The sequence below is a fragment of the Excalfactoria chinensis genome, chromosome 17 (assembly GCF_039878825.1).
Source record: "Excalfactoria chinensis isolate bCotChi1 chromosome 17, bCotChi1.hap2, whole genome shotgun sequence".
NCBI classification, from domain to species: domain Eukaryota; kingdom Metazoa; phylum Chordata; class Aves; order Galliformes; family Phasianidae; genus Excalfactoria; species Excalfactoria chinensis.
In genome coordinates, this window is record NC_092841.1 from 643,016 (window position 1) to 662,439 (window position 19,424).

At 44.5% G+C, this 19,424-nt stretch overlaps 1 protein-coding gene across 4 annotated transcripts in view; it reads left to right on the forward strand.

Annotated features, from left to right (window-relative positions):
* MAP2K4 (mitogen-activated protein kinase kinase 4) overlaps positions 1-19,424 on the forward strand; it is an 86,301-nt gene that overhangs the window by 46,582 nt on the left and 20,295 nt on the right. For all 4 annotated transcript variants that reach the window (XM_072351635.1, XM_072351637.1, XM_072351636.1 and 1 more), the window contains 3 exons: positions 243-417; positions 10,180-10,299; positions 18,965-19,084. In XM_072351635.1, the coding sequence (XP_072207736.1) occupies positions 243-417; positions 10,180-10,299; positions 18,965-19,084 (415 nt within the window). The remainder of the gene's footprint in view (positions 1-242; positions 418-10,179; positions 10,300-18,964; positions 19,085-19,424) is intronic.

Below are 19,424 nucleotides of genomic sequence, written 5' to 3' on the forward strand. Positions count from 1 at the left end.
GTTTTGTGCCACAGCTGGAGAAACTTACCATTAATCGAAGCTGTGAGCAAATGTATGTCATTTTTGGTTTAACATTCTCCCTTACCCCTGCACCCCCCACCCCAACCAAAATCCCTCCTGGAGTCAGATTGTTGCTGTAGACTTTGTGAACCCCTCTCTTCTAATGTTTAATCAAGTGCTGAAAAGAGACATTTACAGACTATTTAAAATGTGGAAAAATTGCTTCCCAATATTTTTGACAGAGAGAGACTGAGAACACACAGCATTGAATCATCAGGAAAATTGAAGATTTCCCCTGAACAGCATTGGGATTTTACAGCAGAGGACTTGAAAGACCTTGGAGAAATTGGACGAGGCGCTTATGGTTCTGTCAACAAAATGGTCCACAAACCAAGTGGGCAAATTATGGCAGTTAAAGTAGGTGATGCCCATCCTTACGTTTGTACTTCAGTCCATTAGGGATGAAATGTGATGGAGAATTAATGTTCTTCCATCGAGCACCCATCTGCTGCTCTTTTCTATTTATTTCCAATATAAAGGCTGCTTTTTGCTGAAAATGCGTTGTATAACGGGCATATTGTCAAGTGATTTGTGACGCTCTCGTAATTGCTTGTGCCCTTTTGAAAATGCCTATCAGGAACTTACTGTTTTGAGAGGATCACATGTTTCTGGAGACTGGTAATGGGGCACGGGCCTTTCACCTCTGGGTCACTGGTTCGGACACAGCCGAGGTTGGTTGTAGCACAAGCTGATGTCTGGCAGCTTCTTGGTGTCTTCTGTGAAATAAGGCAGTGATGTGAAATTTGCTTTTTATGTAAGCATGTGCCCATGGTGCAGCAAGTAACAACCTTCTCACGAGGAGCTGGAATGGGGATCTTCCAGGTAGTGATTTGCTCTTGCTGATACGTGATGTGTGCTTACCATGCTGGATCTGCTGAGGAGGTGGAAGGTGTTGTGGATTGCAGGCCTGCCCATTTTCTACCTTACGCTGCCCAAAACCTCACCTTGGAAGCATGAACAATATGCAGCCTCATTTCCTAGCTGGGTGACATGGGGTAGTCTTTGGTTTGCTGTAGCAGTGCTTCTCAACAGGTGTTTCTGAGGAGCTGCTTGTCCATTTTACTGGGCTTGGTGGACAGCGGCCGTTCTCTTCCACGTCCTTTACTTTGCTTGCTGCTAGCTGGAAGCTAATGACATCAGTCTTTTAAGTCTGCTGATGATATCAACTGTAAGCGCTCCATGGCTCACGTGAAAGAGTAGAAGAGAGCTTTGAGCTGTGTAGAAGTTGGTGTCACTCTCTTTTTCAGCTCTCTCTGTCTTTTGCTTTTCTCTGATCTGGAAACATTTGCTCCTGCTGGCCTGGTGTGGCATGTAGGCAGGCCACAGCTGCAGCTCTGGCTGCTGCAAATGTAATTCATACTTGTCTGAAATGTGTCAGGACACTGGAGTAACCACCATCCCTTTGCTTTCTCCTGTGAAGGTTGTCATCTTCATAGGGATCATTGGCCCAGCCTCACAGCTTTTTGGATTGCAGTGCAGCGATATTGATGTTTCAGTGTGGTTTCTTTAATCCCTCATCAGTCATCAGTGGAGCTGGAGGCTGCCTGTAGCTGAAGATCTGTTCCTTTTAGTTGCTTTTGGTGGAGCTGTTAGGTGGAGTTTGCAGATGGTATGCTGAAAATCACCGATGTGGTGAGATGATGCCTTGGCACCTCGAGCCTCCCATGCCCACAGTATGTGTCCTGGGCAGCAGATACTGCAATCATGATGGCTTGTGGGTCTGAAAAAAAACACAATAGCTGAGTGGGTTTGTGACAGAGCTCTGCAGTGGGTACAGCTCTGCTGCAATGAGTGCTTTGTTGGGCTGGCTGGTGTCACCAAGGAGGAGACGTCTGCTGGCACAGAAATTCTGTTGTCCCAGACTATGTTTGCAAAGGGATTTTCTGGATGATAGCAAAGTGTTGTCAGTGTGGAGGGGCTGCAGTGCAGATACAGCTCCCAGCTGCAAGGTGAAAGGCTCCAGTGCTGTACTCTTGCCCGCTGTTGGAGATGGCATTGCACATCTTACTGAGCTGTCTTTGCTGAGGAAAGAGAGGTGTGAGCAACCTCAGCGGGTTCTGGGCACGATGGCTTACTATTAAGCAAATAGAACCCCCTGATTTTACAGTGTCTTAATTTACAGTGTTGCAGGCTGGCGTGGTGCCACTTTCTCTTCTCTGAACACACCCCCATAGGGCACAGCTGTGCCTGCTGCACCTTTTCTCCCTGGAGGGAGAAGGGAAGCCGGAGGCTCTGGGCAGCCACATCTGTTTCTAAAATGTGAGGAGCGAAGGCTGTTCTGCACAGCCAATGGGGATAAAACGTGACTGAGCAAAGAAAAATGTATGGGTGGAAGAGTGTGTGATATTTCCACTGCAGAAACAGCTATTTTGAAGCTTAGACGATGAGGTTTCAGGATAGAGCTGATTCCAGATTACCTACTGGTTCATTCCAAAGCTCTTAGCCTTTTCTCTCTCAGATTGCTGTCACTTTTGGGGCAGTCTGTGTTGTGCAGTAACCTGTTCTGTTCTGGTCTGCTTTATGGGCCATCTGTGTTTGGGGCCATCCATCTCCTGCTCTCTCTGTTTCCCCCAGGCCTGTGGTGTCCTGCTGGCTTATAGAGCTGTTGCTTTCTGAAGCCCCAGCTCCTCACCTGCCTCCAGGTAAACCAGCTGCTCACTGTAGTTTCTCCTTGCTATACAGAAGGAACTTAACTTGATATATTCTCCTTCAAATTCAAGCTCTTCCAAGAGAAAAAAAACATAGAAAACGAATGGTTGAGAGGAAACCTTGTCAGTCTAGTGGTCTGAGGTTCTAGCTGTGATGTAAATCACATCTGCTTGCAGCTCAGTGTTGTGGCACTGTGCTGTGTGCCTGGCCTTGAGGACATTGAATTTCAAAACCAGTGTCTCTGATTATTTGATAGTGATGCTGTGCCTGTCCGGTGCTTCTCTGAGAGCTGATTACAGCAACACCAGGGCAACAGGCAGATCCCTTGGAAGGGTGTTCAGCAGGAGGAAATAGCTTTTTGGAGGCTGCAAGCCAGAAGTTGTTATCTGTTTTGTACTGATGAGTGAAACACAGTTCCAGAAGCTGCTAGTTAGATGCAGAGAAAATTGCTATGTGGGCCTCATCCAGCTTCTCCTTCATCCTCCTCCATCACTACCCATCACAGGTTTCTGGAGCAATCATCTATCTTCCACCCCACTTATTCCTGGCAGGATGAAGTCCTATTTGCAGTTACCATCTCCAGGCTGCATCTGCTTGCAGCTTGTCAGTCCCTTCTGCAGACAGGTTCAAATCCTGCTTGTTCCACAGGTGTGCTGCAGTTACATAGTAATGAAGGGTTGCTCTTTTCCCATGTTGGAGTTTCCAGCTCCTGCTGCACACAGACAGCCTGGAAGCTTTAAGCACTCATCCTGCATAGCTCTCAGGCTTGAGGAAATGCAGCTGCTATATCAAACCTCAAATCCTGTTTCCACTTCCTTCCTCTGGCTTGTCCTAGCCTGTCATGCCACTTTCATGGCACTCTACAATCCAGTTCCTTCAAGCATGGTTTACTTTCACCTTCTGCTTTCTCTCTGCTTCGTGCCCTCTTTTGTCCCTGCAGCATGTGTTCTGCTGTGCTCCTGAGGTCGCTAAGCAAAGCTCAGGGGCTGCCCTTCCTGTCTCCTCTTCTTACCACTGCAGTCTCCACTCCTGTGTGTGCTGAAATAGCACCAAAACAACATGAGATGTGCAGGAGAAAGCACAGTGTCCCTTCATTTTCCCCTTGTATGCAGTTTGGCCTGATCAGCCAATGTATGGATCTTGGCAAATGTAATCCTGGGACCTCTAAGGAGGGTGTTCCGTGGCTGCCAGGCCCTTGGGCAAGACTGAAAGCTTTCATCTGGTACTTCAGCATCAGTGGTGGAGGAGAAGAATGTACCTCTTTATGTCGCTTGTGTGAACCCACTTCAGCAAAGTTTAAGGCTGTTGGAGGGAGAGGCTTCAATGATAAATTCTTGCTCCTGGTTCTACTCCTCCCACTCCTTCAGTTTTTGTCCTGCTGTGCCCTTAGAAATAAATATTCAAATATCAGGAAGACATGACGTGTCTCTGCAGGGCAGGCTGGAGCAGCAGGATGTGACTGCAGAAGGCTGGGAGCGGTGCTCTTGCCTACAGGCAGGCGGTTGCAAGATTCTCTGTGTTGCTTTTGCATCCCTTGCTCTCTGTCCCATGGAAAGCCTTTTCCCAGGCACATCAGATAGAGGGGAAGGTGGTAAAGGAAGGAGGAATCAGACTTGGAGGATTTATATGCAACATTTTTTAATTTTTCTGTACGAAAAATATTGTCTTTTTGCAAGATGGAAAGAAGAATCCTCTTGTTCCTTAAATCCCATTTATCTCACAGGTCTTCCTACAGATTCTGGGTGCCTGTTTGCTCTGAGCCAGCAGGCTCTGTGATCTTCTCACTCAAAAAATACCTAGTCATTTTCTTGAGAATTTATTTGCATATGGGGTCAAGACTCTTTCCTATGGGAAAGAAAACAGCCCATTTTTGTCCACTGCCAGCTCTGTACAAATTCACCACTGCAAGGCCAGTCTGTACATTAATTCTGTACCTGCTTGGCAGGTTTCTCTTCTGGAGTCTTTTTTTTCCTTGAAGACCGTATCTGCCCTGGCCCACATTTGCCTGTGGCACCAGCATCAGTTTTCTGTGATACTGTCTTGTCCAGCTTCCAAGTTTCATCCGGCATCCTTTGGCTTTGTTTCTGGTTTCTTGTGTGCTCTTCTGTTCTTGTTCAGTCTGTGTCAGTCTGTAAGTCACTTTTGAACAACCTCCCTGCAGGGAGCCCTGGTGCCTTCCTGGGGTCTGCTGCACTCTGTCACTCCTCATCTTATCTCTGAGGCTTTGCAACACATGCTGCCGCAGCCCCTTTGGTACCTGCCCTCCAGTATCACCATATGTTGTTGTCGTAGCTGCTCTGGGGGCTGTGCATCTTGTTTCACAAGGATACCATGCAGCCAAAGAACCGGATTGTTTTCGTCAGATCAAAGTTCCATTTTATTGGGGTGAAGCAGTTTCCTTGGGAAGTTCACCAAGCAGCTGAGGGTTATTTCTGTCCTGTGGTTCCCCTTTAAGGTTGGTGATCAAAATGAGATGTTAAAATATCCTTGTTTTCCTGGGTTGGTATAAAAATATATAAATGAAACATCCTCCAGTCTGAATGAGTGCTAGGAACTATTCTCACTGTTGGAGCATGATGCTCTGCTTACTCCTTAAATAGCACAGACAATACATAGCATGGGTTTTATTAACCAGAGTGCTAAAAAGGCTTCTTGAAGGCTAGGAGGGTTTCTTGCTTGAAATGTTCCCAAGATAAATAACCAAATATTTGACATAGCCAACCTTTAACCTGTGAAGCGGTGCTTGTGCCAGCCTGGAGCCCAAGCACAGCGGCAGTGGGAAGGCACAGCTCAGGCTCTTGCTCTCCCCTGCAGCCTCCTGAACCACAGCTCTCCAGCTGTAACACATCCAGACTTTCTGGTTTCAGTGCTAGAAGCTTCTAACAATTTCTTCCTCCTCTGGTTCTCTTGTCTTGAACTGGCTGAAAAATGTGCTATCAAGAGCCTGGTCAAATGGTTTGTGCTTCAGTTGGTGTTCAGGATTCTCATCAGGGCCCCATGGGCAAGTCTTGCACCTCCTGTGGTTCTTCCATCAGAAATACACCTAGGGAGTGAGCAGACTGCAGAGGGGGCATTTTTGTCTGCAGTCCTTCAAGTTGTCCTCCATTCCAGAAGAGACAGTGATTTTCAGCTATATACTAGAATTTTCTCTGTGTTGCAGTATCTACTGCATAAATCAATCTAACTGATTCAGTCTTTCTTTACAATATTTAGTTTAATTTCTACTCCTAGACAACATCTTCAGATTTTGTTGGTTTTCTGTTTTCTGCATAGTTTAGTGGTAGTTTTGACCGGTCTTCTACAGGCAGCCTTCCACTTCTGCACTTGCCATAAGACATTCAGAAGCAATTCTAAGATCAGGTGTGTAATCAGAAAAGCTGGTCGAGGCACTGTTTGGAAATACCTAGGATGTCAAGCCTATAAAATGTCCATAAAAGATCTTTGTTTTTCCAGAAGTCAGTTAGCTGTGGAGCCACTCCTGGTTCAGAATACAGTGCCTCTTTCACATCGTTTTGCCTTGTAGTCAGTGCTTTCTCACTTACCCATTGCTTTAAAACAGGTGTTTAAGTCTTCCCTTGACTTTCACAGATTTTCACTGAAGGCAGTCCTGCAGTTGAAATAGGTTGTTAAGTATCAGATGTCCTTCAAAGCAGAAGTTAAGCATTTATTTATACCTCCGTAATTTATCCATCATTTCCTGGATGTCTGATAGCCCTCTAAGATGACACACGAGTGGATTAAGTTCAACCAAGGGGCACGTTTCTCTGACCTTCCTGTTTCCCATATGATTTTAGAAGAGGAGCATTAGGATTTTTGTGAGCTTGCTCTGTGGTATACATTTCCATTCTTGGCACAATTAGGTGCAGTCCCTGAAGCTGACTACTTATCTTACAATTTATTGAGGAGGATTTTCTGTTTCACTCATCAGTTTGGGTAGTTGGCTGAGAGTAAGGGAAGGCTGTTCCAATCCCTGCTGAAAAGATACAGAGGAAGTATTGAATGATTATGGATTAAAAAGGAAATGGTGAGAAACTGAGTCACATTAGAGGAGACATAGACTAGTTGTGATCAGTGGAAGGCATGATGTGCCTTTTTCATGACTAAAAGTGTTTGGGATGGGTAGGTAAATGTTCTTGTCCTCAGCAGCAGGTGTGCCCTCTGTTCCTGTCACCCAGTGGGTAACCCAGCCCCTTGGGGCACTGTCAGGTACCACTGCTGGGCTTTCTGCTGAGCCCTATGAGCAGGACAGTGCTGTTTTTCCTCTTAGCTTAAGAAGCAGGTTTTCCATTTGGTGTTTATGGCTTTTTACTTCATTTTGTTCTTTTCCTCTTCACCTTTCCCCTATTTCCTTTTCTCTTTCTCAGTTGGTTGCTACTCACTGAACCTGAATCTTTTCCTGTGTGTACTGGGTCTTGGTGATGTCTCTTTTTTGGGTCTGCTTTGTGGGATTTGCCTGGTTTTAGGTTTGAGTGGTCCACTCTGCACAGCATTGCTTAGCATTTTGATGCTGATGCTGTCCAGAGCACAACTTTCAGAGCTCTTGTTTCTGATATTAGAAGGCTTTATCCTAACCTGAGTTTGTACTAAACAGGCTGAAGAATGTTTTCTGCCAGCAAGGAACTGTTGAAAATGAGACTTCCTCTATCAACTACAAAGAAAACCCTTCTTCCTTATGTAGCTTGTTTGGCCATAGTAGCACCTGCATGCAGTAGAGTAAACAGGCTAAGATGTGTAGGACCTGAAGACAAGTGAGACCTGTCCATCCCATTAAATGGTGTCATCAGACTGTTGTATTGCTTTGTGTCTTCCTTTTCTGCCATTTCCCAGGCCCTTGGGAGAGTCTGTCTGTGGTACGGCTGCAGTGTCCTGCCGTGGAGTTAGATGGTTTGTCTTTGTTACAGCTCGTGCTATTTGAATACTGGCTGCTGTTGACTTCAGTTACCTTTTGCTTTTTCTTCTTTCTTTTGCTGGTGAATGCCTGTTCCTTAGCTGGTGAATTGAGGCTGCTGGCATGCAACAGACACTCCAGCTGAACAAAGCTGTCTTCTCTATCCTGGGCAGCCCCCTGCTCCGTGCTGTGTTGCACGTTGCCTCTGATTGTTTCACCCTCATCCTGAGTTTTCAAACCCCAAATCCCCAGCAGTCTTTGGATTCTGAAGTGATGTTTGATCAGGAGTTCATGCTGGCTTCTCAAGTTGTCTATTGGGTGCTGCATCTGCATGGACACTCTGCAGTATAACTGACTGACAGTCCATCCTCTGGGTCCTTTACTTGCTCTTGTTCTTTCTACCAGGGGAGATTGTGGTTGGAAAAAGGAGCAGTGTTAGGATTTGGTGTTGTTCCAGCGTGCCATTAAAGTCACCTCCTCTGTACAGCATGTCTTGTCTGCTTTCCAGAGCTGAAGGAGTAAGAGCAGAGAAGGAAATATCAGACATGGGATTAAATGCTTTCAGGTGAAGCTGTAGAATTTGAGAAGCACGCTGAAGGGAAGGCTGGATTGTGCTGATGTGAGGGTGATGCAGAGGGAAGCTAAGGAGATTCTTGGATCACCATGAGAAAGGCTTTTGGGGGGTTGGGAGGTATGTAGTTGGCATGGAAAAGAGCTGTGAGTCACAGTGTAGAGAAGAGATTCTTGTTGTATTGCTCCTCACCTGCTTTGTGAACCTTTCAGTCTCAGAGAGAGACTAAACTGTCCCTCAGACAACTCACCACAGTGGTTTTGCCATCCATCATCTTCTGTCAAGGCTCAGAGCAGTGTCATTATCATTTCATACATTGCTGATAGTGTGCCATCTAGAAAGAGACATTCATTCTGCTTAGCTGGTGTCCCAGCAGGAGGTTGTAGAGCTTTATGTGACATAGATGGGAGAAAAAAGAAATGAACAAACTTGTCAGAGTTTCTTTATTGGTGCCGCTGAACTTCTGCAAAACAGGTTTGAACCAGTGACCTAGAGGTGAAGTGTTCTAGTTCATTGCTAGTCCCCTCAGCCATCTTCTTGCTCTATTTGCAACTACCAAATATCACCCACTTGGTGGTGTTGCAAGGTGTGTGGAAGTGCTGGACTGTTTTCCCTAGTACTCTAGAATCCATTGGGAGGGAAAAGGGCAGCATGACTACAACAACGACTGGTCTAGGCCAAACTAGAACATAAAGAATGCATGGCGAAATAACAAAATATCAGGATGCACCAAAGGTAAGGAAAACAGTAGTGTCAATGCTGCCCTCATTTTTTGTGATTTGACACAAAAAAGTCTAAAGGAACATAATCATGCACTGTTTCTAAAATAATGCAATATGAATAGCCAACCTTGATTGTACCTTCACGTGCTTAGCCCTGTGTTTGCTGACGTGTGTGATCTTGCTGCCACCAGCAGTTGTTCAGAGGGCAGGGAGCTCTCTGTCTGGCAGTGCTGGTAAGACTTGGTGCTGGTGTCACACGTATGTAAGTTTGTCCCAGAACCTTGAATATTTTTTCTTTCTTAGGTGCCAAGTAGTTTTTCTCCTCACAGAGTGCCCAGGCTACTTCTGTAGCTTTGGACTTCTTGGCAATTATTTTTTATTTATTTTTTTACAGTATTTCTCAACATGACTTCTTCAGGGTCACAATTTTCCTCACATTTCAGGGAATGCATTTATTAGTGCAAAATGCTGATCGTGTTTGCAAAAGTTACATGAAAAGCTTTGGATGGTCTGCTCCATCCTTCATTTAATAAGCTCCATGTTTGGACATGTGCTCTTTTCTATTTACAAACTTGCATTGTTCTTTCCCACTCAAATCATAGATTTCCTTACATATAGTATAAAGAATAGTATATGTATATATATATCTATGTTTTCAAACATACAGTATGTCTATATTTTGTACATTATATCTCAATGCTGCCTAGGACAATTATTGTTAGTTGTATGAGAAAGGCTGTTGCTCACCATTAGGGTTTCCACAGAAATGTGTTTCCTTGATTACCTGATGGGCCATTTTCACTGTGCCAGCTCTGGTGGAGGGAACCCTTTTGTCTTCTTTGCTTTCCTTATTAATTTGAAACACAGTGTTCCTTAGTTAAATTTCAGGTTGGTCTTTGAGCTCCATCTGATATTGCTAAGAACTCTGCGGGTGTTTGTTATGAAGTAAAAGCCCAAATGTATTGTTTCACTGCAGGTTTCAGTGAAATCTCTGCTCTTCCATTTCATTCTGCTATTTCATCTGAAAACGATGATGCTCACGAGAGAAAAATTTAATTGGGTATATTAGAGTCTGAATTTAACGACTTTCAGGGTTATCAGTTAAAATCCTTGTTTGACAATGTAGTTCAGTTATGTAGTTTGATTTTCTAGAGTGTGTTTGAGCATGCCCTGGGGATTGCTTGCTCAGCCTTGGGTTCGGGTTCCCTGGCATGTTTCTCCAGGGGTGGTTTTGAGGATACAGTAATGGCATGTAAGTGATAAAGTCTCTGCCACTCTTCCTCTTTCAGAGAATTCGGTCGACAGTGGATGAAAAAGAACAGAAGCAGCTTCTGATGGACCTTGATGTAGTAATGCGAAGCAGTGACTGCCCATATATTGTTCAGTTTTATGGTGCACTCTTCAGAGAGGTGGGGACTTCAAACTTGCTTCATTCATAGCACAGTTTGTTTTTCTGCCTTTTTTGTCTTTGCAGTTGTCAGTTTGCAATAAAGATGAGACAATTAATTTGTTAGGTTTTCTAGACTGCCACCTTTAATCAAGGTTATTTAACCAAGATACCTGGATGTTTGGGTCCTGCTAAACACCTAGATGCTCTCCCACTTGTTATGTCTGTCTGCATATTTCAGTCTCTTTCAATGAGCCTGTGGTTCCCTGTGCAAGGTGAGTGCTGCTGGGCTGGGTGCAGCTCTGCAGCACCTTTCTTGGACACAAGTGTGATCAGTGTCAGTAGTTGTCAGAAAGAACCACATGGAGGGCATGTGCAAACACAGTATCCGTGTAATAATGATGTCTGCTGGAAGCAGATTGTTACCTGGTGTGTGTATAGATGTGTGTGTGCACGTATGTATGTGCCAGGGCTGTGTCAGAGCCACAATTCACGTTCTTCCCTAAAGTGGTTTGTACATGAGATGCATAAGGAATTATGAGTGACCTTGCTGGGTCACAGCAGTGGGTGGTCCGGTCTCTGGCAGTGGCTCATAGGATCTGATTACAGAAGCATGTGTGTGACTTTGGCACAGCCTTCAGTCATGTGTAGATTAATGTCTTCTGAGCTCTGTCTTTTGCTTAGTGATTCTTCCTGGGTTTCTTCTTTCTTCCATTAAAAGGTTTGTTTTTTACTTTGAATACCTGCACATTTTTTGCATCTGTAGTGCTCTCAGAGAGGGACTTCCTCTGTCTGTGCACCCTTCATTTGGAAGCCTGTCACCACAGTCCTACTTTCATCCCATCATTCAGAGTGCTGCTCTCAGTGGTTCCCTTAGTGTCTGTATTTGATGAGGCAGTGAACAATTGCTCCTTATCCATTCTGTGCAGGCTCCTGAGGTTCTTTGGGAGTGTTGCCATATTCCTTGCCTGCCATATCTTCTTCTTCAGCCTGATAAGTGCCAGCTTGTGTCATACACAGAATCCATTCTGATCTTCTTGCTGTTTTCTGCATATTTTCCAGTTCTGTGCTATCCTTTTGGTACCACAATTGCATTTCTGTTCTAGAAAGGAACAGTACCTGCAATAGCTTGCCTAGGGGCAGTAATTTTGCTTGGACCTTTAACGCACATAAATACTCTGACTTTTTTTTTGGTGACTGTTTTAACATCCAGTTATTATACACATAATTTAAGGTATGCATTATTCTGCAAGGCAGCAGAAGGTATCATTCTGTCTCCTTGTGCCTTGTCCAGGCACTCCCATTGCCTGTGAATGACCAGTAAGAACAGTTGGGGTCTGGTATTCTGCATGCAACCCGGACAGTCTTATGCCATGCCTGACTCTTTTCCTCTACTTCAGCCTACCTACAGAAAGAAGAACAACAGTGAGTAGATCCCTGTTTTCCATCTTTGCATAGTATCTGGCATTGCAGCCCATGCAGAGCCTGATGGGGCTTTACTGGGGTGCTGTTAGAGGAAGAAGACGAATCTTGGAATTTAAAGCTTGCAGTTGGAACTGAATATTCAATTCCTGCTTTTCAAGAATCTTCCTCTATAATTTCATCTAGTCTTTTCTCTGGCTCTGAATCTCAGTCTCTAAAATAAGGCTATTAGTCTTTCCTTTTCTCATGCTTCACTTTGTCTGTTGAACATTTTGGGCCAGGAAGTGTTGTCCCTGTTCATGCAGCCTGAACTCTTACCAAGTGTGCAGGCTCAGCCTTGGCTGCAAGTTGGCAGCTTTGCTGAATTACAGATGATAAGGATGTCAGCTAGCTTGAAGAAAAGTCTTTGGGCAAGGCTGTATCTTGCCAGATGCTGATGAGCACAGTGTTCAGAGCTGTGTGAGCCTGTCACCTCTCTGCAACTCTAGGCACATTCCAGAATGTAAGTGTACATACATCAATAGGGCAAAATCCTTCTCTGATCAGTGTCCAGCTGTCAGCCTGGCCTTTGCAGCACCCTTTGTATTGTCAAAATGTCCTGTCCTCTTGCAGCTAGGCATTGTTCCGTGAGGGAGGCTTCAGTAATGTCACTTTGGGATATATTGTGTTGGTCCCTGCATCCCCTCTGCCCTCACCCTCAGCATTGGTGGTGTGGGGTTCTTCCCCTCACCTTGTTTTCTTCCTGATAGACTTGGATGAGTTTTCTGTCTTGTCATATTAATTACATGTTTTGATATAAATTACTTTTTTTAAAGAAAGGAAAATTGTGACAGCAGAGGAGAAAAGAAATAATGTATTTAAGTGAAAAAAAAAAAGATTTTAAGCAGTATGTGTGAACCTGTATCACCCTCCAACTCTGATCCACAACCAGAGTAATGGAATCATTCAGCTCACTGTTGCACTGGATCATAGGATCACATGGGACTAAATCTCCCTGCAGCAATAAATGTGTCAGTGAACCTTGTTTTTCAGCATTTCAAGGTGAAAAGTAAGGAAAAACATTGCAGAAGGCAGATCTTGGGGCCTTCTGCTCTGAGCCAGGATTCAGATTCTTCACCCCAAATCTCTTTAGAGGAGCTAGAACATCGAGCAGGCAGCTCTCTCAATCAATCGACTGGCAAGAAGGCTTTAGGAGCAGCAATAGGACAGCTGGGCTGTTCTGAAAGGTGGGTACCTCTCTGAAGGAGTGAGAAGTTCGTGCTGAGAAGCAGAGCTCTCCCCTGAGTAAGTAGGAATAGTAAGCCAAATTGGATGGAACTTACTTTGAATACAGTCATATCAGTGTAAACAGACAAGTTGCTGTGACAGCCTCTGTGAGTATAAGACGTTTGGTTTGGAAAGGCAAAAAAATACCGCAGGTGAATATTTTCCCTACTCATACTCTCACTTGTTCAGCAAGCATTTTCAGACAGGGAAAGATTTAAAATACTGCTTTATCTCTGGCAATTCTGACAATTCAAAAAGCTTCTTCCTGCAAAATTGCTAAATGCCACAAGCTACAGTTATACCATCGATGCACGAAAACCAGACAGTGGCATGAATAATCTTCATGGAAGCTTGACACGAGAATGAGTCTTTTCTGGGAAGTGGTATTGGTTGTCCCTCAGACACCAGCACCTTTACCCGTGTTTTATTTGCTCCTTGTTCTTCAATCATGTTGTATGTCCTTCTGTTAGGTATGTCTACAAATACAGTGTAATGTATATCAATGCAAAAACTGTATTTAAATTATCAGCAGTGGAACTTTTGTGTGAGTTTTTAGGCACTCACTTAGATGAACTAGAATTACCTACTTAGTGAAACATGAATAATGGAAAAGCAACATTTCAACCTTCACTGGATTAAAGGAGGCTTCATTGTGCTGACATCAGGTGGCGCCTGTGCTGGAGTATCTTGCCAGAGCTGTGAGGTTGTGACCTTGTCACCACATCACATCCCCACATACCCATGGTGGTACAGCGTGCTTCATTCTGTTGAGGTAGCTGTTGACCAGGATGCTCTGCTGCTTCTGCAGAGATCCCAGGTAAAAAGCTTCACCTTTTTTGTGAACAGGAAGCATTTCTGACTGCTGTATGTGTGGCAGTCGAGATGGCTTTCATGTCCACAGCTTGACTTCTTAAGAGAGAAGGTTGTTTCTAGTAAAGTTTGAAGAATGAGGAGAATCAGGAAGAGAAGCACAGGAGGGGTGATTATGCTGTTATTCCTTGCTGTAGGAGATTGAGAGTCTGATGAAGTCAGCTGGCTTTCCCATGTTGCCCCAGTAAGACCACTGACTTCTGATTTACAGAGCAAACAGAGCTTTCCACATCAGTCCTGATAGATGGCACATTGCAGAAGGTCTGGTTACCAGGGTCACTTTGTTCCCTCTCAAAACAATATTTGCCAGGTGGGAGATGAAGGAGAGGATGGCTAGGATTTCATTGCATTTCAGAATGCAAAGATTTCACTTCTGGTGAGAATACAAGACTATCAGGCTGAGCTATGCATCTGCTCTGGGTGACCCTGAGACTTGCTCCATCAGATTTGCTGTTTGGAGGGTAAAGACATCTTTGAGAAAAGCAGTTGTTGTTTCTTTTGTGTGTGCTGCAAGCTTTGCAGCTGACCTAGTTTGAGATTGTTCCTGTATCCTAACCACACTAACTAGTCTTTTAAGGTCAATGTTCCTATTGCCTTCCTTATCAAGAGGGGAAAAGGAAAAAAGCCTTGTTTAACTTGGGCTATCAGCAGCAACTTCTACACACTATGAATGTAGCCAAGCCAACTTTAAATCAACAGACTCAGTAAAAGATAATGCAGAATTAATTACAAGTTGTAAAATAAGCCCAGGAAGCCATAAAGCTGGCTGTTGGACCTAAATCTGATACGAGGGAAGAGTTAGTAGTATGACCATGACAGCAGCATAGCGCTGGTGTTGATTTCAGTTGTTGAAGTATCCTTGATCATTTGATACAAGGTCTTTGTTGCCTTCACTGTTGATGTCTGCTCATCTTGAGTCACCCAGAAGGGAGTGGGATTGAGTGCCACCTACAGTGCCCTGGGAAGTACTTTCATAATACACATTAGTTTCTTGAAGTAGAATCATAGAATCCTTAGGGTTGAAAGGGGCCTCTAAAGGCCATCCAGTTCTGCTGGTCTGCAATGCACAGGGACGTGCACAGCTAGATCAGGTTGCCCAGGCCTTATCCAGCCTCGCCGTGAAAGTCTCGAGGGATGGAGCACCCACCACATCTCAGTAGTTTCTTTTTCCCAACTCTTGAAAGTAGTGTTTAAAGTTCTGCTCAGTGATTTTGGCCCAATAAACTCTGTGTTTAAACCTATGGGATTTCTAGGATTTTCAACAGTTAAAAGACCTTTGCAGACTACTCTGGAAACTCTCAACTCTTTTTTGTTAGTGAAGAGTTCAGATTTGAGGAGGAATGAAAGCAATTATATTTCATGAAATTTTACACTACACAAAAGCATTCAGGCAAAGAAGGTGACAGTCAGTTTAACTTATCTGTGTCAGGACAGAACCACAACTAGAAAAAGAAGCAATAGAAAACTAAGTATTTCCAGTATCCTGCATTCTCAGTCAGAGATAGGGTTGCCTTCTATCCCAAAGATCTCTGTTAGCTATATGAAATAAGTATAACATTCAGAACAGTGCTAGTCATTACAAAGACTTTCAAAAGTGTCCCCCAGTGCCAACAGAAGACACAACATACAGACAGGCAGTGGTTTTTATTTCCGCAAATCTGCAGTGTTTGCTATTTCAGCATATTCATGTGTGTTTGGTACCTTGAAGATGAGTCTCTAATTTGACTGAGACTCCATATGTGATGTAGCTGCTCTGTAGCACTTCTTTGGAGGTCCTCCACATGCTACCTGACTGTGGAAGTTTTTGGCTGTTTTGGAATGGCACGAGATGTCTGATCAAATGAGCAGTCCTCAGTGTTGAGGAAAAGTGCCCTATGTTTCTTGTAAGAAAATGTGGTGGGAGCCTCCGTTCACTCTCATTAGTATAGATGTAACTTGCATAGAGATGCACTAACATGGAAAAACTGCAGTGTTGGTAGTGCAGGATCATAGACTGGTTGAGGCAGGGGGGGACCTCTGGAGGCCATTATGTCTAAGTGCCCTGCTTAAGCAGGGCCACCCAGTGCAGGTGGTCCAGGACCATGTCCAGGTGGCTTTTGGTACTGGAGGTTCCACAGCCTCACTGTGCAACCTGTAATAGTGCTCAGGCACTTTGCATAGTTGAATGTGTTTCCAGATTGTGTTCTTAGGGAGCCTCCTGTGTTGTGGGTTGTGCCCAATGCCTTGTGTCCTGGCACTGGGGAAGAGCCTGGCTCCTTCCTCTCTGCGCTGTTCTTTCGGGTATTTATAGACATTGATGAGATCCCCCTGAGCCTTCCCTTCCCCAGGCTGAACTCACCCTTCATCATCTTTTTCGCCCTTGGTTGGACCCTCCTGTGGCTACCTGTCTCTTATGGTTGGGAGCCCAGAGCTGGGCCGAGCGCTCCAGGTGTGGCCTCACCAGTGCTGAGCAGAGGGGAGGGATCATCATCTCAACCTCCCGGCAGTACTTGGCCTAAGGCAACCCAGGATACCACCAACCTTCTCTGTGGCTGGTTCATGTTTATCTGTCTAACAGGACCCCCAGGTTCTTTTCCGGACAAACTGCTTTCCAGCTCAGTGGCATCTCTATAATGTATTTGATTGTGGGCTGGCAACTAAGAACACAGAATTCAGAAGTGGAAGCAGACTAGATGCTGGTAAAGACACAGTGTATGTCCTGGACCATTGCTAGTGAAGGACATTCTTTGACATGCTTACAAGACGTGCACTACTTTTTTCTCAGTAAGGTTTTTCAGCTCTGCCTGTAGGTAGGTTCTGCCAGTTTCCAAGAGAAGTGGAGAACCTGCAGGATTTTGACTCTTACCACTAGCCTTTAAGAAGCTGCATAATTGAAACTCTCTCTTGTCTTTCTTCACTAATCTTGCTGATGTGAATTCATGTTGATCAGGTAGACTTTTATACCACCAGATCAATAAACATCCACATCCAGGGTTTCTATATAGCGTATATTTCAGGGGATGGAGTAAACCATGTCTTGACTTTTCTTCTCCTTTGGTGCTTTTGATCATGATCAGTTTGAATGTTGTGGTGTCACACAAACATGTTTGAGTGTTCAGTAATGCGCACTACAACCCTGCAGACATACAAGGTACATTGTGAAGTTTTTGCTACAGTAACAGCTCTGATAAGGTTTTCTGTTGTTCCACATAAATCGGCTTTTCCTGTATAAACAGCAGTCCTTAACCTGGGCACTCACGTACTAGTGCAGTTGGACATAACTGTGAGGCTGAGAGTGGTCAGTTAAATTCTGACATTCCCAAATGAACCCAGTTCCCTGCAGTCTTGGTACAGTCCCACAGGAATGTGGCACACTACCAGTTTTTAAGGTAGGGCTGCTCAAAGCAGAAGTCTTGAAAGATTCCATGGGTAGTGAGCATGTCCTTGTTTGCTTACAAGGTGGATAGTTGCTAAGGGTCTGGTATGGTTCCAGTTTCACATGCATCACTAACACTGCATTCACATTACTTTCTCTGAGCCACTCTTGATGATACAGAAGTGCTATGACTGCACTTTGCATTTGTTGCCAATGCTGAGAGGGGAAGACTTCTGCATACGTAACATAAATTCATTTCAGATCAGGTCCTCAGCCAAATCCATCCATAACCAACCCTTCTCCAGCATCCTGAGCTCTCCTTTCTCCATGTCTCTCTCCACAACTGCCTTGTGTCAATCACTTGGAACAGCTGCGTTCTCTTCTCTCTGTGCTGCATTTTCCTCTTGGTGGTGTCCCAGCCTCTGCCTTCAGAAAAGTGCCTTTTTGATCAGTGCCTTTTGCTTTGTTTCAGGTGAAATGTGTGTTCTCTGGGCTCAGGCCTGTAGCAGTCCTTTCCCTCATGTGGGAGACATGAGCTGATACCAGTGTGTGGATGAAGGATGTTTTACACCACCAAAACTGTCCCTTTTGTTCCCACTGGCCCCTTTGCTGGCCTTTTGTGTTCCCACTAAACCAAGCACATGGTCTGGAGATGGGTGGATGCCATTTCTTGGCCTGTTTTGCACAGGAGGTCATTCTGAGTGGATGCAGAACCCCTTTTTGTCCTTAAAACCTGTGGCTTGGCGTGCTTTTGTAGTCCTCTCAGTAGAACCTGAGGATTGCTCCTGGCTGACATGAGGACCAGGAGGTTGCTTCAAACCAGAATTGACTTGGGATGCACCAAATAGGAGTGTGGGGCTTTGCAGGAGTGCCGGCATTTTTATGCTCTTGGTCTTTTTTCCTCATTTCATTTCCACGTTCTTTATGTGCGTCCGTGTTTTTGTCTGATTGGGTATAATCACTTCAGGAGGCTTCTCCTCTATTTGTCACTTCCTATGCTGCTATCTTAGGAGAGATCTTGGTAAGAAGACATGCTGCTCTCCTCTGATGGTTGGGTTTGGTTTTTCATAGAATCATACCCCATAAAGATCATGTGGTCCAACTCTTCTGCAGTGAGCAGGGACACAAAGATCTTGATGAGGTGCTCAGAGCCCTGTCCAGCCTGACCTTGGGTGCCATCCTCCACCTCTCTGGGCATCCTGTGCCAGTGTCCCACCGCCCTTTTCATTTAGCAGAGATGTGCCTTAACAGTTTTCTGCATTTAAATTAACTGTTAAATGCAAGTTAACAAAACTCCCTGTCCTCCTGGATTTCATTTTCTCCTGCTTAGGTTATATCTCCAAATGAAATGTGCTCTGGCCTATGCAGAGTTGACATAAACTGCAGGGCATTTTTGTAGTCTTGGCACGCATGGCTGTGTCTCACTGTGCCATCAGCCTCCTTGGGAGCCAGACAGTTTTTGAGGCATCAGTTCATCTATTCTCAGGCAGCTGATATGCAATGTCAAGTCTGATCTTGTCAATTAGATTTCTCTGCTGATAAATGGAGTGAGGGGAAGTGGATAATAGGGGCGATTTCTCCATTATTCTCTATGACTGTTTCAGGCTTGCTGCTGATCAAATGACTGAAATTAATCAGGATGGAATTCTTCCTTCCTGTCAATTGCACGTTGCTGTTGATGTGTTTCATTGGATTCGAGGGATATCATAATGCTCTCTGGCTTTTTGTTTCTCATTTAAGCTTGATGGTAACAAAGATTCTTTTCTTTTTCCAGGGTGACTGTTGGATCTGTATGGAGCTCATGTCTACCTCGTTTGATAAGTTTTACAAATATGTATATAGTGTATTAGATGATGTTATTCCAGAAGAAATCCTAGGCAAAATCACTTTAGCTGTGAGTATTTTGTTAAGCTTTTTTTGTGTGTGTGTGTGCGTGTTTTTTGAAGCTAGTTTGAAAAATTCAGGTCTCCTACTTGATGTGTAAGAAAGCTGTTTGGTCTGCATGCATTACAGCTGCTGCTGTTATATTGTGTCACTGTTTTAATGGACCTTGAATATATTCTAGTTTTCCTGTAACATATTACATAGTGGAGAATCGGGTCCTGGGGGTCTGTAACTTTGACCCTGGCCGAATGAACCCTTGGTTGTCTAAACAAGAGGGTAAGCACTGGCTCTGCGAAACAGGCTTTTGGGTTTGGACTGTGGAGGAAGGAGTGTTGCAAAGTATCCTGAGT